General features: G+C 45.3%; 1 protein-coding gene across 1 annotated transcript in view; it reads left to right on the top strand.

Moving 5' to 3' along the window:
- The window catches only part of SF3B2 (splicing factor 3b subunit 2), a 277,506-nt gene that overhangs the window by 70,147 nt on the left and 186,745 nt on the right, over window positions 1–20,614 (top strand). Inside the window, exons 8-10 of the mRNA XM_069207931.1 lie at window positions 2,034–2,119; window positions 5,112–5,309; window positions 6,536–6,664. Of these exons, the coding sequence (XP_069064032.1) occupies window positions 2,034–2,119; window positions 5,112–5,309; window positions 6,536–6,664 (413 nt within the window). The remainder of the gene's footprint in view (window positions 1–2,033; window positions 2,120–5,111; window positions 5,310–6,535; window positions 6,665–20,614) is intronic.

The raw sequence follows: 20,614 nt of genomic DNA, 5'->3' as shown, positions 1-20,614 counted from the left end.
CCGGCCCTGAGCTGCTGGTGTGGTGACTTTGGGGTTGCTCTGAACCCCCAACGGTGGGCTACCTTGGACCAAGAACTGAACCCTGTAAGTGTCTTACTTACCTGGTAAAACTAACAAAAACTTACCTCCCCCAGGAACTGTGAAAATTGCACTGTGTCCACTTTTAAAGTAGCTATTTGTGAATAACTTGAAAAGTATACATGCAATTGAAATGATTCAAAGTTCCTAATGTACTTACCTGCAATACCTTTCAAACAAGATATTACATGTTAAATTTGAACCTGTGGTTCTTAAAATAAACTAAGAAAAGATATTTTTCTATAACAAAACCTATTGGCTGGATTTGTCTCTGAGTGTGTGTACCTAATTTATTGTCTATGTGTATGTACAACAAATGTTTAACACTACTCCTTGGATAAGCCTACTGCTCGACCACACTACCACAAAATAGAGCATTAGTATTATCTATTTTTACCACTATTTTACCTCTAAGGGGAACCCTTGGACTCTGTGCATGCTATTCCTTACTTTGAAATAGCACATACAGAGCCAACTTCCTACACCTATGTATTATTGACCACACTTTTGGGAAGGAAATGGATGTATCTATGCTGAACATCTGTTACCTTGTTTTGAAGCGGCCTGGGAAAGGATTTGCCCTTGTGAGTCATGCTTGGGAAAACAGAAATGTGTATTCTTCCTGAATCCATATTAATCGTATCTGCCATTGTCATGTTTAGCCAAAGTGTTACTGTATGCTTGTGAGGGGGTAAGCTGTGCCGGAGATACAGTTTTCTTCCAAGGTTAAATATTACAATGATCAGAGTGAAAGAGAGGGGTACATATGTTAAAGAAGAGTGAAGAAAAGGAGGAAGAATCTTGTGTCACACCACAGGGTTACCTTTAGCTAGATCAGAGTTTTTTTAAATTCTTGTACATTACCAGACTCCACAGTTGCTTGGTTTGCTCCCTAAAAGTGTTCAGTTGGTGTAGTGAAAGTTTGATTTCCTGCTTAGCAAAATGGGGGAGCCCTGAACTTAATTGAGTCTCCGTCCCAAAGGAAGATGCAGCTTTCTGTTGGGGTTTTCTCTGCTGTTAACATTAGCATTCCTTTGAGAAATATTTGTTGGTTCTAAAGTAAGTCTGTTTTACTCAAGATGTATACTGGATGTGGTAAGAAAGTAACCGAGGACAACAAACAGCTTCTGATGACTTTCTTTTTTCAGGTTATTGGCCACCATGAATAGAACAATTGCACAAATTACAAGGCTATGAGGCTTAATACCCTTAGTGAAGCAGCAGAACCTGTCAAGCGAGATATTTATTGTTTTTCTTCTAGATTATATTTTTAGGCAACCCTGCAAGATCCATACCCAAGAAACCTAGAGGATACATGTCTTACCTTGTTTCATTAACCTACATATTCCCTGGAACATTGCAGAGCACAGTTTGAGATGTCCAGTTTAGATGCAGGAACCTTCACTAGCTGTAGATTTGTGTTCAATATATAAATATAATCAAAATCTTCTTGTACAAACAATCAAACTAAGTCAAATGAAATCATAATTATTTTCAACTTGAAGCTCAAAGTTGTATGTTTTTGGGGAGAGAAGATCATGCATCATAAAAATGTTGGTGTCACCTTTATTTTTAGAACATTATGGGATCTGATACCCTGAGCGTAGCAAGTTTTGGTACCTTCGTGTTGATGTAGATGAATGTAGAGATTTTGCAAGCCCATTTTAAGATGCAGGAGACTTGAGTGTGGTGCTTTGATATACCATTTACATTTCTTCTAGTCTTTGCACGTTTTACTGATTAAACCTGCTGTATTTGGTACACTTATTGCTATGTTTTGCTTACTTTTGAGTACTTTGCACATGTATTGTTGAAATGATTTTGGATGTGTGACATATCGGTTAGGTTAAACAGGAAAGTGGAAACTTACTGCAGGCTTGTGTTTGCCTTATCTACAAATATGTTAATGTTCTTTGTGAGTGTGTCAATAAGCCTTGGCCTTCACTTTCTTCCAGAGGCCGAAGAAAAAGAACCCATAGAGGCTCCCCCTACTCCAGTTTCTGATCCTGAAGATGATGGTTCAGTTATAAGCAAGAAAGAGGTAATGGGTCATTTTTATCAAAATCCTGTTTCTTTAAATGCTGTACAATTAGCTGTGAGATTAGTTTCTCCAGGGTAACGTTGCCCTTTCATTCGTCCCATAATACCCATTATGTTGGGCAGTTGTAACATCTAAGATTTACAGTAATGTGAAATGGAACATTGATGTTTTAGCACGAAGGATGGATGTTGTATTACAAATCCACTTAACTTCTGCCTTGGTTTGTTGTTTGCTTTACAGATTTTCTATGATGCATTTGTGCTTTCCATTCATACATTTTAAGTCTCCTCTACCTGCTTGGGTTTTCAATAATGCAGCTGTACTATCCAGCTATACCTTTTTAGGTCTCACCTACCAGATAACTCAAGCTGTCTGGTTGTGAAAGAGCTATTGCAGGCTTATCAAAAACTTATAGTGAGCTTACAGCCAGTCCAGTGCGTACCATTGTTTGACTTTATCGGCCCTCTCATTTACTTGCACCTTATTTAGTGGCTTGCCTTGTACATCTCGTGTTTGTCCCTCCACTGAAGCATAATCTATTTATCATTGTTTTGATTTGGTGTATCTTTCCACTGCTCACTTTTAGGCAACTACTTTTTCATGCGCTTTCTAGCTCTTCTCTCCTGTGTGTTTCTCTTTCCTGCTGCCAACACTCCAGCTTGCTCTTGTGTGAGTCTTCTTCCCTCCTTTCCACACCCAGCTTGATCCTTGCGAGTATTTAAATATTTTTTTCATTCGTTATTTTAGAGTGCCATTTGCTGAAGGGCTGCTCTGCATACCAAAATAACTTTCAAGCTTTCAAATAATTTTTGTTGCCTGATCTAAGTGGTATCTGCCTTGCTGGATCAGTACATTTTATAAAAAATAAAACAAAGTAAATAACTACTGGCATTCCCCTGGTGCGTGCATGCGTCATGGTAATTGCAAAAAGAACAGATGGACAGAATGCTGAACAGTGCAAACATTCACCCCCAGTCACAAAGGATCTTGTGTAGGATACTGAGTTCTTTGCTGATTGCAACAGGTAGAGTACAGTCCAGGAACAAGAAGGGCAAGATTAAGGCTTTGAATTTGAAGTAAAAAGTAGAAGATTTAATTTTGGTAAGCCCCATCATAAAAAACAAATAATTAGGTGATCAAATCTTATATATTTCCTGAGCTCTAACATAAACTGTCACCTTTTTGAGAATACAAAATATGGAAACCATCCGAGTCTTGGTCTTGTGAAATAGGATTGTTTTGAATCAGCAGTAATGTTGGAGAATCTGCAGGTGATACAGTGAAGCCCCTACCGAGTGATGGCAGTGGTTGCAGCATTGGAAGAGGTTTGGGGTTCTAGTGTTTCTCTACCTTGTTGTTAGACCGGTGAAGGCTGGCTCGTGCCAGGTGGACGTGTCTCACTTTCAGACTGCTGGAAACCTTCTGCACTCTCCTGTCCTCCTGAGCTGTGAGTCCAGGATTTTCAGGTTACGATACTGATGTTTTAGCCTCTATCCTGGATTTTAGTGAGAAGGACCCTGAGGTTGGTCGACCTCGTGGCTTCCTTCATCCTGCTTGTGGCTTATGTATCCTCTGCAGTGGGATCTGTAATCCCAGTGGGCGCAGTATCAGGGTAGTCTCTCCGCCATGCTTCAGATGTTGAAAAGAACTTAAAAAGATCTGCTGATGACCCACGGTGTAGTGCAATTAACAGGGCGGTGTGCAGTTGTGGACCCTTTGTCAAAAGGCTCTGTATCTTTGGACATGGCTGATGGTTCAACACCTGGTGGTCACTCTGAACACCAGGACAGACTAACTCAGCCAAAGGTGCTTAGCAGATGATGAATGGTCCCTTCATCTAGAGGTAGTTCAAGGACTCTTTCAGCAGTAGAAAAAGCCTTGGTTAGCCTCCGACAAGAACATGCAATGTCAGCAGTTTTGCTTTCTGGAGTTTCTAAGGCAACTCTCTCTCATAGATGCTTTGACTCAGTTGGAGCTCTGGCCTCCGGTACTCCTTTTGTCATAAGAAGTGTATTGAGTAAGTGGAGGTGCTCTGTGCTTGAGTCTTAAATTTGTTGCACAGGACTGAAAGCAGTGCGTCAGATTTAATAGATAGCACCCAAACACTCAGAAGCCGCAGTTCAGAATCACTTTAATTCCAACAGATTGTAATTCTTACAATTTCAGCAAGCTGCATGCGCGCTTTTAGTCACAACCAACACTGATTCAGACATTTGTAAATGTGTTCTTGGTCAGTAAAGCGTAAGCTGGAAGAATACATGGCAAGTTACCCTATTCAGAGTATGTTAACTTGCACCACAATTAAGGTAAGACGTCAACCTTAATCAAGGCCTAGCACTCATTTACTCAGTTAAGCACTGTGACATATGTAACAATCTGAAAACATATATACAAATAGATTAGTCACAAATGACACCCCAGGGATGGATTTTAACTCTCCAGTGCTGTTTTAGTCTTCTGTGACACCGAGCCACGTAGCAGTTTAATCCTAACTTACCTGGAATTAACTTTGATTGTAGTAATTCGTATGTACATATTGTTCTAAATCCACATATTTTAAATGCGTTAATACATTTGTTAATATCCTTATACTTACCTCACAGTGAAGATGGTATTGAAGCTAGCCCAATTTCTTAGATTGAAAATCAGAAAAGAACAACAAAAAATTTGAGATTTGAAAAGGGAAAATTATTTATCCAAGTAGAAACAATTGATAGGTATGACCATTATCTTGAGCTAAAAACAAATCATTTTAAGCACGAGGTCTGTATTCAAGCAGTCCCTTGCATTCTGAATGCCTACTCCTGTGCGTTTCAGTGGGAGAGAAACTTTACTTCTCTACCAGTATGTTCCATTTGTCCAGTTTTTAAAAAATGTATGAGGTATGAAATCACAGTATGGGTTGTCTGAAGAAAGGCATGTATAAAGAGGATGCTTGTGGGTTTAGGGACACTTCATTTAGTGTTTCTCACATTTAATATGTTCTCAACAGAAAAACAGGCGACGCAGAAACCGCAAGAAGAAAAAGAAGGTGGCAGGCAAGAAGGAACCTGGCAAAGCAGATCTTACTCCAAAGAAGGACTCGACACATGACATGGACACTGTTGTTGAGATTGAGTATGTAACAGAGGAACCAGAAATCTATGATCCCAACTTCATCTTCTTCAAGCGTATCTTTGATGCTTTCAAGGTAAGATTGGAGCTCTTCAACAAACTTCATCTGGGTCTGCCTGCTTATAGGAGTTTGTGAAAGGTTAGTTATCAAATGTACAAAAATGTTCTGATCTAAAGAACACATGTAGCTCAATGCCATATTAGAAATATATCAAAAGGTTTAACTCTCTTTATCAGGGGGTTAATATTTTACTCCCACAGCAATCCCATCCGCTGCTGCAAGTCAACTGCGGGAGACCTCTTTTTTTTTAATGAAAACTCTGATCTATAAACTTTTTGTTTTAGTATATAAATGCATCTGGCATACAAGTTGAATACTGCCATTTTCCCTTTCAGTTATATCACAAAAAAGATTGGCCAAGGTATTCTAATTCTCAGAGTTAATAAAGTAAAACTTTAATAGGCTTGGCAAAAGAAATTTGAATGCTGCCTGGAGTTAGGTGGGTGAGGTGCTGACATAATTTTTAAATGATTTTTGAAATCTGGCTTTAAAGGAAATATTTTCGTTAAGTTTGAAAATATTTTATCGGAGCTGTTTCTGGTATCACATTAAAATGAGATTGTGACAGTAGTTTGTAGTAAGATGTTGTAGTAGCCTACCTGTTGTTGACAGCCACCCTCTGCCGTCCTGATCTAGGATTTTAAAAGTGATAACTTCAGCAACAGTGAACAGTGACGACCAATAAAAACAGCAAAAAAAAATAAAAAGTAATCAAAAAACAAGATGGCAATATTGGTCACATGAGTGGTAGCTGCTAAAACTGGATTGCTTTATGTTTGAACTGTCGTACAGTGCTTCAGTTTCCACATTCAACTTCAGAAGTGAATCTGCAGCCTTGAGATTTTACCTGTAATGCTCAAAGAGAGCTCTTAAAGTGATGAGGGGGGGTGGGAGATGAGGTATCTGTGCTGCTTTTCCTTTCCCAATGTGTCCAAAAAATGTAGCCCTATTTGTTTAACAAGTTAAAGCTCAATCGTAGAATCAGAAAAATATTTAAAATGGGCAGAGACAGGAAAGTGTTCCTGCTTAAGTAAAATCATATCATATAATCGTTGATCGAATTTTTCATTTGACATCATAAAGGTCTGTTTCTATACCACTTCCAGATAATTCCTTTTGCTTTTATTTGAGTATTTTGGATGTGTTTGCGTCACTGGATCAATTTGTGTTGTTAAACAGCAGTTTTACAAAACTTTTTTTTTTATTCTGTCTTTTCATACTACTGATTCTTCTTCCTACAGCTCACCGATGATGTCAAGAAGGAAAAGGAGAAGGAGCCAGAGGCTGACAAGGTGGAAGCCGTGGTCCCGAAGAAACGGTTCGAGGAGGAGCACAGGGATAGTGATAACTATGACAGTGATGATGACGATGTAAGTGGTGGACTATCCCAGCTTGTTAAGGCATCCTTGCTGTCCGCTACAGCAAGATCAAATATCTGTGTGTGTGTGTATGTATGTGTGTATATATATATATATATATATATATATATATATATATAATATTCTTAACAAGAATCACCTTCAATATTTGCTTTATCTTTTATTTTGAGAGCTGTCTCTGAACAGTTCACCATCCCACACATTTTCTGTAATGCAAACAGAGATATAATAGCATACATGTCTTATGAAAGCAGTCAGTCAATCAACGAATTTATGAAGTGCACTGATCACCATTGAGGGTATCCAGGTGCTGTTGAAGCTGTGTTCTTCTCAGTCTAACAACTGTGTCTTGAGACCTCTTCTGAACTCATGAATGGAGGACAATCATCTTAGGTGAGGGGGGAGGCTGTTCCAGGCCCTTGCTGCCAGATTTGAGAAAAAGCAACCACCATAAGTGCTGCGGTGAATTCACGGTGTGATTGCGAGGCAGGGTGTAAGAGTCTGGAGGGGTGGTGGAAGTTCAGGCAGTGGTTAAGGCAAGCAGGTCCTAAATCGTGCAGGGATTTATAAGCGAACGTCAGAAGTTTGAATTGGCATCGTTTGTGTACTCGGGCCAGTGAATGTTCCTTAGGTGGGGGATGATGTGGTTTCGTTTCGGGAGGTCCAGGATGAGTCTGGCAGCTGAGTTTTGGATGATTTGAAGTCTTTTCGTGAGGTGTGTGATGAGTCTGGTTTAGAGCATGTTGCCGTAGTCTAGTCGGCTTGTTATGAAGGCTTGTGTTTCAGTACATCTGATGGTAAGAGGGAGCTATTTGAAGATCTTGCAAAGCATCCTGAGGGTAAGAAAGCAGGCAGAGGAGACTGCGTTGATCTGACGTTTCATGTTGAGTTTGTTTCTGTGATAATTCCTAGGTTTCTGGCATGGATCCTGGAGAGGGAGGGTGGGGGTCCCAGCTTGACTGGCCATCAGAATTCGTCCCAAGGTGAGGCAGTAGTACATCTGTCCTTCCTCCAGTCCGCAGGGCTGTTCATGTAGTTGTGGAAGTTTGGATTTAGTGCTGGAGGGATGTTTGGAGAGCATGAGGATCTGTGTAGGAGATTAAGTCTGTGGTGTCTGACGATGTTGGACAGGGAAGTCATGAAGAGGGTGGGGCTTAGTGATAATTCCAGAGAGATGCCGCAGATGATGCTCTTGGTCTTTGAGGTGGAGGGCGGGAGTTGGACTTTAAAAAAAAAAAAAAAAAAGGTGATCTATTTCAGGGCTTCAACGTCGATTTGGTGGAGCCTTCTGAGCAGTGTGTGGTGGGAGACTGTGTCGAAGGCCACTGAGAGCTCATGGAGGATGAGGGCAGCCGAGTTCCTTGGTCTTGGAGGGATCTGATGTAGTCCGTAGCTGCGATCAGAGCGATCCGGTGCTGTGGTTGGGGCAGAAGCCAGATCGTGTGGAATTCAGGAGATTGTTGTCATTTGAGTAGGCTGTGAGCTGCTGGTTAATGGCTTTTTTTTAATTTTATTTTTTAGTACTTTTGCTAGGTAAAGGTAGCAGGGAGATCGGGTGGTACTTTTTGAGTTTGTTGGGATCAGCGGAGGGTTTTTTGAGAGAGGGTTTGATTTCTGCATGTTTCCAGTCTTCCAGGTAGGTGGCTGTGCTGATGGAAGAATTGAGGATGTCCGTTAGTTTCAGCAGTGAGACACTCCGTACTCCTAATTAGTGTAGTATATACAGCTTATGTGACACCTTGGATACAGAATAGTTATATCTCCGACAAAACACTTTTACTCGATGGCATTTGTGGCTGTAAAAAACACATTCTCTTGCATCCTCCTGCCATCTAGCGTTGGGTTTGTAGTGTTACAAATTGAAATATTTTCAAGTCACTGGGTCAACTGACTCCTCCTTGGTGATACTGTGCATGGGCATCTTGTCCTTTGTTAGATTGTTTTCTCTCCTCCGGCGAGTTCTGACATGTGTATATTTGCTCCATTTTCAACTTGCTCTGGTCTGAAATTTTCCTTCTGTCTCATTCGACGATATTGTTCTTCAGATTGGTCAGTTTTTCAACAGACCGCCTTAGGGCAGCCTCGCCGTTGCTTAAGCCTTCGACCGCATGGCACCAAAAAAATAATGTTGAGCTGATGGAATGGACACTTTCTTTTCTGTCCTTTGTGCCATTCCATGTTCCCCAGCACCAATCATCATCTGATGTGTAATCTGTGCCTCTTCCCCGATCATCACGAAGCTGCCTGTGACACCAGTAGTCTTTCAGATCTAAGAAGAACCCTCGGGACCAAAGAGCTTGTAGGTTGCAGATGGTGCAGAAATCCCCAGAAGACACCCCAGACATATTTGGGAGAGATGCGCACACAGGTGAAATCTGAACAAGAAGAGGCGTTCTCTATTCAGGATTCTGACAGACGTTCAGTTGGAATTTGAGAGCGGTGAGGTGACGTTGGCGCAGCCAGTGAGTACTACAACCCCTCCTGCCCAACAAAAGACTGTTTAAAAAAAAAAAAAAAACCACCTTTAAAGAGATCACTGGACTGCAAAGCCACCAGACCATGGCCGGTCTTGGAAAATTACTTTGATTCCCTGCCCTTCGGCTTGGCTCCGAAAACCAGCCAAGACACTGACCTCCAGCATTTCGGTCGAAATTATGTCTTGCAAACCTTCGGCGCCGGGCACCTCAGGTCCTACCTGAGTAGCCACAACCGCTGCTTCGGTACTGACAAAGTCACCGACTGAAACTGTTGGTACCAAAAACAAAGGCGTCAACTCCTTTGACGTGTATGTACTCAAGCTAATCCTCCACTATGCCATCTCCAGTCGAGCCTGTTTTGAAATCTGTTGGCACAAAACAGAGCTGCCTCCATATCCAGAAAGGTACAGGGCATATCATTGCTTCCCCCCGTCACATTCAAGAGGAATTTATCCTTCCAAGAGGCCTTGGACACTTCACCTCCTCAAAAAAAGACCTTTAAGGGCAAGGATGCTTTATCTAAATGCTTGCTTCCTCCTCCTGAATTACCTTCCTCGCCACCTCCACCCGCTCACTCTTCTCCACCTCTTTCCCCTCCTCGTTCTCCTCCCTCTACTATTGCAGGAGACCTCATGCCTCAGGGTTCACCTCTATTTATAGGGGGAATATTTGAATAGATCACAGCAAGACTAAGGCCCAGGGGATACATATGTCCTCAATCCCATGATAAATACGGACCAAGATTTATACCCTGAAAGACCCTCTCCCTAGAGGACTCTGCTAGTTACTAGCAAGTTATACCAAGGGCAGCTGTTTTTCAAAATGTTCAACGCCATACGGCTCTGATAGAACAGTATTTTCTGTTTGACACCTTAACCACTACACAAAGGGATCTACGGTTCCTTCCGATACTTCCTGGGATGATTTGTTGCGCGGTTGACATCTTTAAGGAGCCAGTCCGCTCTAGAATTATCACTCCTAGAGAGGATAAAAAATATATACCGGCTCCTTCTGATCGACTTCACAATCTATGCATATAACATCGGACCAATGGAAGCTCACTACCACACCTCCAAACAATCCCCCTGGTTCTCACAGGTTAACTCACAAACATATCATCCTTCTAAACAGAGGTATAGTCCCTGCTTCTCAAAGGCGCCATAGAGCCTGTTCCATTGCAGTACAGGGGAACAAGAGTATGCTCCCTATATTTTCTCATCCCCAAAAAGGATGGGACGCTCAGGCCTATGCGGGATCTCAGGCCATTGAATCACTATATTCTTTCAGAACACATTCACATGGTTACTCTTCAAAACTTGATCCCCCTTCTTCAACAAGGCGACTTTATGACAGCAGATGCCTACTTCCAAATTCCCATCCACCCTGCACACAGGAAAGATCTAAGGTTCATGGATGCAAGAAAACATCATCAATTCAAAGTCCTGCATTTGGGAGTCACGACTGCTCCTGGGGTATTCACAAAGTGCTTGGCGGTAGTCACCGCACTCCTAAGAAGACAAAATATACATGTGTTCCCATACCTAGACGACTGGCTAATCAAAGCCAGCACTCTACAGCAGTGTCAGTCTTATACTCCGACCACAGAAAAATCTACTTCACAAGTTAGGGTTCATAGTCCACTTTCTGAAATCCCATCTACAACCTGTTCAGGTTCAGACCTATTTGGGAGCCATTTGCAATGCAGAGTTGGGGTTAGCATATCACAACCCAGCACGCATTCAGATTTTTCAGTCTCCTCTCCGACAGTTTCGGGAGAATCACACATTTACCGTCATGCCTGTCATGTGCCTTTTATGGATGATGGCTTTCTACTTTTCCATCGTTCCCCGTGCCAGTCTACACATGCGTCCCCTGCAGCAGTGTCTGTCATGTCACTTGTCTCAGTCACAAGGTCACCTGGAAGATCTAGTGTTGTTAGTCCACCATATTCGCCACTGTCTGTAGTGGTGGAGCACCAATCTGTTGGAAGAACGGCATTTTCTGCATCCTGGGCGTAAGCTCATTCTGGCAACAGATGCATCACTGACTGGTTGGAGCGCTCACCTTCAAGACCTCACAGTACATGGATTATGGGATCTCACTCACCGATCCATGCACTTCAGTTATCTGGAGCTTCAGGCAGTGTTTATAGTCCTGAAACCTTTTTGTCTTCACCTGTCACATAATGTTGTCTTAGTCTGAATGGAGAACATGACAGCCATGTATTATCTACAGAAACTGGGGGAATACGATCATCCCAGTTGTCGCAACTCGGTCAAATAATACGGAAGTGGGCTCATCACCATCACATTCACTTAGTGGGGCAGAGTATCTCCCAGAAATGGAAAATAACTTTGCAGTCCTGGTCAGCAGGATGCATCAGAAAGTCCCTGATTGGGAACTCCACGTGAGTCCTTCAAAAATATTTCAGAAAGTGGGGAACTCCTCAAATAGACCTTTTCTCCACAGCAGAAAATGCAAAATGTCCAAGCTTTTCACCCGGGCACCCACAACCTCTACCAAGGGCAGTGCACTATAGATGAACTGGTCAGGGATATTTGCTTATGCTTTCCCTCCTTTCCCTCTCATTCCATTCCTGTTTCAGAAAATCAGGCATACTCACTCACCATGATCCTTGTAGCTCCCACTTGGACCCACCAGCCAAGGTTCATTACACTCCTGGACCTCTCACTAGTTCCTCACGGGAAGCTCCCCAACAGACTGAATCTTCTCACACAGGATCAAGGACTGATCAGACATCCGACCCTGCTCAACTTTGAGGTATGCCTCGTGAAGCCATAGTTAGGGTATTTAGGCTTGCCTTTGTAACGTATGGACATTCCCAGGGAATCTCATAGACCTACATCCAGAGCATGTTATGCATTAAAATGGAAACATTTTGCTGCTGCTGCAATCCAAACAAATGAACCTTTTAAGGCTACTGTACAAGACATCGTTATTTGCTTCATTTACAGAAAGCAAATTTGGCTTACACTTCTATTTGCCTTCATCTTGCAACAATAGCTGTATATTTACAGAACAGACAACGCGCTTCTGTGTTCATAATCCCAGTTATCAAAGCCTTTATGGAAGGCCTTAGTCATTCCACCCAGAGTTCCTCCAGCACCATTCTGGAATCTTAATATTGTACTTACTAGGCTCATGGGGCCGCCTTTTGAGCCACTTCATTCATGTGTTCTTGAGCATATTTCTTGGCGAGAGGTGTTCTTAGTCACGATCACATCTCTCAGATGTATTAGTGAGCTCCAGGCCCTACCATTGGAAGAACCTCTTTTAAAAATACACAGAGACAAAGTGGTTCTTCGTACAAATCCCAAGTTCCAACCCAAAGTGGTTTCTCACTTTCATACCAATCGTATCAGTCAATCCATTGAGTTACCAGTTTTTTTTTACCGGCAACCTGAATCTGTTGTAGGAAGAGCTCTCCACACTCTAGATGTCAAACGAGCACTCAAGTACTGCATGGATAGGACATATGATTTAAGGAAAACTAAACAGCTCTTTGTAGCATTTTCTCTATCGCATAAGGGTAGTCCAGTATAAAGAAAGGCATACTATGCAAAGGCAAAAATACATTTACCTATGGCTCTTAGAGTACATTCCACTAGGAGAAAAGGTGCCACCATGGCCATCTTAGGAAACGTACCTTTAGCTGGCATTTGTAAAGCAGCTACTTGGTCTACACCACATATATTCACAAAGTGTTATTGTGTAAAGGTACCAGCACGTCAACAAGCCAGTGTAGGACAAGCTGTCCTAAGAACACTTTTTCAAACAACTGCAACTCCCACGAGTAGCCACAGCTTTCAAAGAGGGATTGCTTTACAGTCTATGCAGAGCAGATGTATTTACAGCCACACATGCCATCTAACGGAAAATGTTACTTACCCAGTAGACATCTGTTTGTGGCTTCCAGTACTGTAGGTTCACATGCACCCTTCCTCCTCCCCGGATGCCTGTGGCCCTTCCATTTATCACATACTTGTATATATTTGTACATATGTCGATACACTTACATGGACATCTTTCGCTATACTCTCACCCGCCTGCGGAATAACAGTCCAACCAAGGACTGGATGCTTATCGCAGTATCACAGAGAAGGAGTCCCTCGATCCCGTGACTCAAAAATATTTCCCAACACTGGATGGCAGGAGTAGACCGAGCATGTGAATCTACACCACTAAATGCCATGAACAGATGCCTACTGGGTAAGTAAAATTTTCCTTTTGCCTTTTGTAGGAAGTTGGCTCTGTATGTGCTATTTCAAAGTAAGGAATAGCATGCACAGAGTCCAAGGGTTCCCCTTAGAGGTAAAATAGTGGTAAAAATAGATAATACTAATGCTCTATTTTGTGGTAGTGTGGTCGAGCAGTAGGCTTATCCAAGGAGTAGTGTTAAGCATTTGTTGTACATACCCATAGACAATAAATGAGGTACACACACTCAGAGACAAATCCAGCCAATAGGTTTTGTATAGAAAAATATCTTTTCTTAGTTTATTTTAAGAACCACAGGTTCAAATTTAACATGTAATATCTTGTTTGAAAGGTATTGCAGGTAAGTACATTAGGAACTTTGAATCATTTCAATTGCATGTATACTTTTCAAGTTATTCACAAATAGCTACTTTAAAAGTGGACACTTAGTGCAATTTTCACAGTTCCTGGGGGAGGTAAGTTTTTGTTAGTTTTACCAGGTAAGTAAGACACTTACAGGGTTCAGTTCTTGGTCCAAGGTAGCCCACCGTTGGGGGTTCAGAGCAACCCCAAAGTTACCACACCAGCAGCTCAGGGCCGGTCAGGTGCAGAGTTCAAAGTGGTGCCCAAAACGCATAGGCTTCAATGGAGAGGAGGGGGGGTGCCCCGGTTCCGGTCTGCTTGCAGGTAAGTACCCGCGTCTTCGGAGGGCAGACCAGGGGGGTTTTGTAGGGCACCGGGGGGGACACAAGCCCACACAGAAATGTCACCCTCAGCGGCGCAGGGGCGGCCGGGTGCAGTGTTAGAACAAGCGTCGGGTTCGCAATGTAAGTCAATGAGAGATCAAGGGATCTCTTCAGCGCTGCAGGCAGGCAAGGGGGGGCTTCCTCTGGGAAACCTCCACTTGGGCAAGGGAGAGGGACTCCTGGGGGTCACTTCTGCAGTGAAAGTCCGGTCCTGGGGGCTGCGGGTGCAGGGTCTTTTCCAGGCGTCGGGACTTAGGTTTCAGAGAGTCGCGGTCAGGGGAAGCCTTGGATTCCCTCTGCAGGCGGCGCTGTGGGGGCTCGGGGGGGACAGGTTTTGGTACTCACAGTCGTAGAGTAGTCCGGGGGTCCTCCCTGAGGTCTTGGTCCTTCACCAGCCGAGTCGGGGTCGCCGGGTGCAGTGTTGCAAGTCTCACGCTTCTTGCGGGGAGTTGCAGGGTTCTTTAAAGCTGCTTCTTGAAACAAAGTTGCAGTCTTTTTGGAGCAGGTCCGCTGTCCTCGGGAGTTTCTTGTCGTCGTCGAAGCAGGGCAGTCCTCAGAGGATGCAGAGGTCGCTGGTCCCTTTGGAAGGCGTCGCTGGAGCAGAGTTCTTTGGAAGGCAGGAGACAGGCCGGTGAGTTTCTGGAGCCAAGGCAGTTTTAGTCTTCTGGTCTTCCTCTGCAGGGGTTTTCAGCTAGGCAGTCCTTCTTCTTGTTGTTGCAGGAATCTAATTTTCTAGGGTTCAGGGTAGCCCTTAAATACTAAATTTAAGGGCGTGTTTAGGTCTGGGGGGTTAGTAGCCAATGGCTACTAGCCCTGAGGGTGGGTACACCCTCTTTGTGCCTCCTCCCAAGGGGAGGGGGTCACAATCCTAACCCTATTGGGGGAATCCTCCATCTGCAAGATGGAGGATTTCTAAAACTTAGAGTCACTTCAGCTCAGGACACCTTAGGGGCTGTCCTGACTGGCCAGTGACTCCTCCTTGTTGCTTTCTTTGTTCCCTCCAGCCTTGCCGCCAAAAGTGGGGGCCGTGGCCGGAGGGGGCGGGCAACTCCACTAAGCTGGAGTGCCCTGCTGGGCTGTGACAAAGGGGTGAGCCTTTGAGGCTCACCGCCAGGTGTTACAGCTCCTGCCTGGGGGAGGTGTTAGCATCTCCACCCAGTGCAGGCTTTGTTACTGGCCTCAGAGTGACAAAGGCACTCTCCCCATGGGGCCAGCAACATGTCTCTAGTGTGGCAGGCTGCTGGAACTAGTCAGCTTACACAGACAGTCGGTTAAGTTTCAGGGGGCACCTCTAAGGTGCCCTCTGGGGTGTATTTTGCAATAAAATGTACACTGGCATCAGTGTGCATTTATTGCGCTGAGAAGTTTGATACCAAACTTCCCAGTTTTCTGTGTAGCCATTATGGTGCTGTGGAGTTCGTGTTTGACAGACTCCCAGACCATATACTCTTATGGCTACCCTGCACTTACAATGTCTAAGGTTTTGCTTAGACACTGTAGGGGTACCATGCTCATGCACTGGTACCCTCACCTATGGTATAGTGCACCCTGCCTTAGGGCTGTAAGGCCTGCTAGAGGGGTGACTGACCTATACTTGCATAGGCAGTGAGAGGCTGGCATGGCACCCTGAGGGGAGTGCCATGTCGACTTACTCGTTTTGTTCTCACTAGCACACACAAGCTGGCAAGCAGTGTGTCTGTGCTGAGTGAGAGGTCTCCAGGGTGGCATAAGACATGCTGCAGCCCTTAGAGACCTTCCTTGGCATCAGGGCCCTTGGTACTAGGAGTACCAGTTACAAGGGACTTATCTGGATGCCAGGGTCTGCCAATTGTGGATACAAAAGTACAGGTTAGGGAAAGAACACTGGTGCTGGGGCCTGGTTAGCAGGCCTCAGCACACTTTCAATTGTAAACATAGCATCAGCAAAGGCAAAAAGTCAGGGGGCAACCATGCCAAGGAGGCATTTCCTTACACCTTGTGACCGTCATATGATCCATAATTACTGCCTTAGAGTGGAGAAAACTGGCCTGTTAAGATGAGACTTTGTTCTACTAACTAGAGTAAATTATTAAAATACACATAGAAGCACTTATCTCAAAATGTCATGTCACTCTCTTCAAAATGTCATGTTTGATAGTAAAGAGATGCGATAGCACCTTGAAAAACACACCTTGACTTTGCTGCATATTTCAGTGTAACCTACATTCCATTATTCATGTACTACATGTAAGGAAATGCCTCCTTGGCATGGTTGCCCCCTGACTTTTTGCCTTTGCTGATGCTATGTTTACAATTGAAAGTGTGCTGAGGCCTGCTAACCAGGCCCCAGCACCAGTGTTCTTTCCCTAACCTGTACTTTTGTATCCACAATTGGCAGACCCTGGCATCCAGATAAGTCCCTTGTAACTGGTACTCCTAGTACCAAGGGCCCTGATGCCAAGGAAGGTCTCTAAGGGCTGCAGCATGTCTTATGCCACCCTGGAGACCTCTCACTCAGCACAGACACACTGCTTGCCAGCTTGTGTGTGCTAGTGAGAACAAAACGAGTAAGTCGACATGGCACTCCCCTCAGGGTGCCATGCCAGCCTCTCAGTGCCTATGCAAGTATAGGTCAGTCACCCCTCTAGCAGGCCTTACAGCCCTAAGGCAGGGTGCACTATACCATAGGTGAGGGTACCAGTGCATGAGCATGGTACCCCTACAGTGTCTAAGCAATACCTTAGACATTGTAAGTGCAGGGTAGCCATAAGAGTATATGGTCTGGGAGTTTGTCAAACACGAACTCCACAGCTCCATAATGGCTACACTGAAAACTGGGAAGTTTGGTATCAAACTTCTCAGCACAATAAATGCACACTGATGCCAGTGTACATTTTATTGCAAAATACACCCCAGAGGGCACCTTAGAGGTGCCTCCTGAAACTTAACCGACTGTCTGTGTAGGCTGACTAGTTCCAGCAGCCTGCCACACTAGAGACATGTTGCTGGCCCCATGGGGAGAGTGCCTTTGTCACTCTGAGGCCAGTAACAAAGCCTGCACTGGGTGGAGATGCTAACACCTCCCCCAGGCAGGAGCTGTGACACCTGGCGGTGAGCCTCAAAGGCTCACCCCTTTGTCACAGCCCAGCAGGGCACTCCAGCTTAGTGGAGTTGCCCGCCCCCTCCGGCCACGGCCCCCACTTTTGGCGGCAAGGCTGGAGGGAACAAAGAAAGCAACAAGGAGGAGTCACTGGCCAGTCAGGACAGCCCCTAAGGTGTTCTGAGCTGAGGTGTGTAAGGAAATGCCTCCTTGGCATGGTTACCCCCTGACTTTTTGCCTTTGCTGATGCTATGTTTACAATTGAAAGTGTGCTGAGGCCTGCTAACCAGGCCCCAGCACCAGTGTTCTTTCCCTAACCTGTACTTTTGTATCCACAATTGGCAGACCCTGGCATCCAGATAAGTCCCTTGTAACTGGTACTTCTAGTACCAAGGGCCCTGATGCCAAGGAAGGTCTCTAAGGGCTGCAGCATGTCTTATGCCACCCTGGAGACCTCTCACTCAGCACAGACACACTGCTTGCCAGCTTGTGTGTGCTAGTGAGGACAAAACGAGTAAGTCGACATGGCACTCTCCTCAGGGTGCCATGCCAGCCTCTCACTGCCTATGCAGTATAGGTAAGACACCCCTCTAGCAGGCCTTACAGCCCTAAGGCAGGGTGCACTATACCATAGGTGAGGGTACCAGTGCATGAGCATGGTACCCCTACAGTGTCTAAACAAAACCTTAGACATTGTAAGTGCAGGGTAGCCATAAGAGTATATGGTCTGGGAGTCTGTCAAACACGAACTCCACAGCACCATAATGGCTACACTGAAAACTGGGAAGTTTGGTATCAAACTTCTCAGCACAATAAATGCACACTGATGCCAGTGTACATTTTATTGTAAAATACACCCCAGAGGGCACCTTAGAGGTGCCCCCTGAAACTTAACCGACTGTCTGTGTAGGCTGACTAGTTCCAGCAGCCTGCCACACCAGAGACATGTTGCTGGCCCCATGGGGAGAGTGCCTTTGTCACTCTGAGGCCAGTAACAAAGCCTGCACTGGGTGGAGATGCTAACACCTCCCCCAGGCAGGAGCTGTGACACCTGGCGGTGAGCCTCAAAGGCTCACCCCTTTGTCACAGCCCAGCAGGGCACTCCAGCTTAGTGGAGTTGCCCGCCCCCTCCGGCCACGGCCCCCACTTTTGGCGGCAAGGCTGGAGGGAACAAAGAAAGCAACAAGGAGGAGTCACTGGCCAGTCAGGACAGCCCCTAAGGTGTCCTGAGCTGAGGTGACTCTAACTTTTAGAAATCCTCCATCTTGCAGATGGAGGATTCCCCCAATAGGGTTAGGATTGTGACCCCCTCCCCTTGGGAGGAGGCACAAAGAGGGTGTACCCACCCTCAGGGCTAGTAGCCATTGGCTACTAACCCCCCAGACCTAAACACGCCCTTAAATTTAGTATTTAAGGGCTACCCTGAACCCTAGAAAATTAGATTCCTGCAACTACAAGAAGAAGGACTGCCTAGCTGAAAACCCCTGCAGCGGAAGACCAGAAGACGACAACTGCCTTGGCTCCAGAAACTCACCGGCCTGTCTCCTGCCTTCCAAAGATCCTGCTCCAGCGACTCCTTCCAAAGGGACCAGCGACCTCGATATCCTCTGAGGACTGCCCCTGCTTCGAAAAGACAAGAAACTCCCGAGGACAGCGGACCTGCTCCAAGAAAGGCTGCAACTTTGTTTCCAGCAGCCTTGAAAGAACCCTGCAAGCTCCCCGCAAGAAGCGTGAGACTTGCAACACTGCACCCGGCGACCCCGACTCGGCTGGTGGAGATCCAACACCTCAGGAGGGACCCCAGGACTACTCGGATACTGTGAGTACCAAAACCTGTCCCCTCTGAGCCCCCACAGCGCCGCCTGCAGAGGGAATCCCGAGGCTTCCCCTGACCGCGACTCTTTGAATCCAAAGTCCCGACGCCTGGGAGAGACCCTGCACCAGCAGCCCCCAGGACCTGAAGGACCGGACTTTCACTGGAGAAGTGACCCCCAGGAGTCCCTCTCCCTTGCCCAAGTGGAGGTTTCCCCGAGGAACCCCCCCCTTGCCTGCCTGCAGCGCTGAAGAGATCCCAAGATCTCTCATAGACTAACATTGCGAACCCGACGCCTGTTTCTACACTGCACCCGGCCGCCCCCGCGCTGCTAAGGGTGAAATTTCTGTGTGGGCTTGTGTCCCCCCCGGTGCCCTACAAAACCCCCCTGGTCTGCCCTCCGAAGACGCGGGTACTTACCTGCAAGCAGACCGGAACCGGGGCACCCCCTTCTCTCCATTCTAGCCTATGTGTTTTGGGCACCACTTTGAACTCTGCACCTGACCGGCCCTGAGCTGCTGGTGTGGTGACTTTGGGGTTGCTCTGAACCCCCAACGGTGGGCTACCTTGGAACAAGAACTGAACCCTGTAAGTGTCTTACTTACCTGGTAAAACTAACAAAAACTTACCTCCCCCAGGAACTGTGAAAATTGCACTGTGTCCACTTTTAAAACAGCTATTTGTCAATAACTTGTAAAGTATACATGCAATTTTTTATGATTTAAAGTTCCTAAAGTACTTACCTGCAATACCTTTCAAATGAGATATTACATGTAGAATTTGAACCTGTGGTTCTTAAAATAAACTAAGAAAATATATTTTTCTATAACAAAACCTATTGGCTGGATTTGTCTCTGAGTGTGTGTACCTCATTTATTGTCTATGTGTATGTACAACAAATGCTTAACACTACTCCTTGGATAAGCCTACTGCTCGACCACACTACCACAAAATAGAGCATTAGTATTATCTATTTTTACCACTATTTTACCTCTAAGGGGAACCCTTGGACTCTGTGCATGCTATTCCTTACCTTGAAATAGCACATACAGAGCCAACTTCCTACAAGGTGACTCTAACTTTTAGAAATCCTCCATCTTGCAGATGGAGGATTCCCCCACTAGGGTTAGGATTGTGACCCCCTCCCCTTGGGAGGAGGCACAAAGAGGGTGTACCCACCCTCAGGGCTAGTAGCCATTGGCTACTAACCCCCCAGACCTAAACACGCCCTTAAATTTAGTATTTAAGGGCTACCCTGAACCCTAGAAAATCAGATTCCTGCAACTACAAGAAGAAGGTCTGCCTAGCTGAAAACCCCTGCAGAGGAAGACCAGAAGACAACAACTGCCTTGGCTCCAGAAACTCACCGGCCTGTCTCCTGCCTTCTAAAGAACTCTGCTCCAGCGACGCCTTCCAAGGGACCAGCGACCTCTGACTCCTCTGAGGACTGCCCTGCTTCGAAAAAGACAAGAAACTCCCGAGGACAGCGGACCTGCTCCAAAAAGACTGCAACTTTGTTTCAAGGAGCAGCTTTAAAGACCCTGCAATCTCCCCGCAAGAAGCGTGAGACTTGCAACACTGCACCCGGCGACCCCGACTCGGCTGGTG

Source organism: Pleurodeles waltl, chromosome 9, assembly GCF_031143425.1.
Source record: "Pleurodeles waltl isolate 20211129_DDA chromosome 9, aPleWal1.hap1.20221129, whole genome shotgun sequence".
Lineage (NCBI taxonomy): Eukaryota > Metazoa > Chordata > Amphibia > Caudata > Salamandridae > Pleurodeles > Pleurodeles waltl.
Note: the sequence above shows the minus strand (reverse complement) of the source record. Positions and strands in the feature narration are given on the sequence as shown.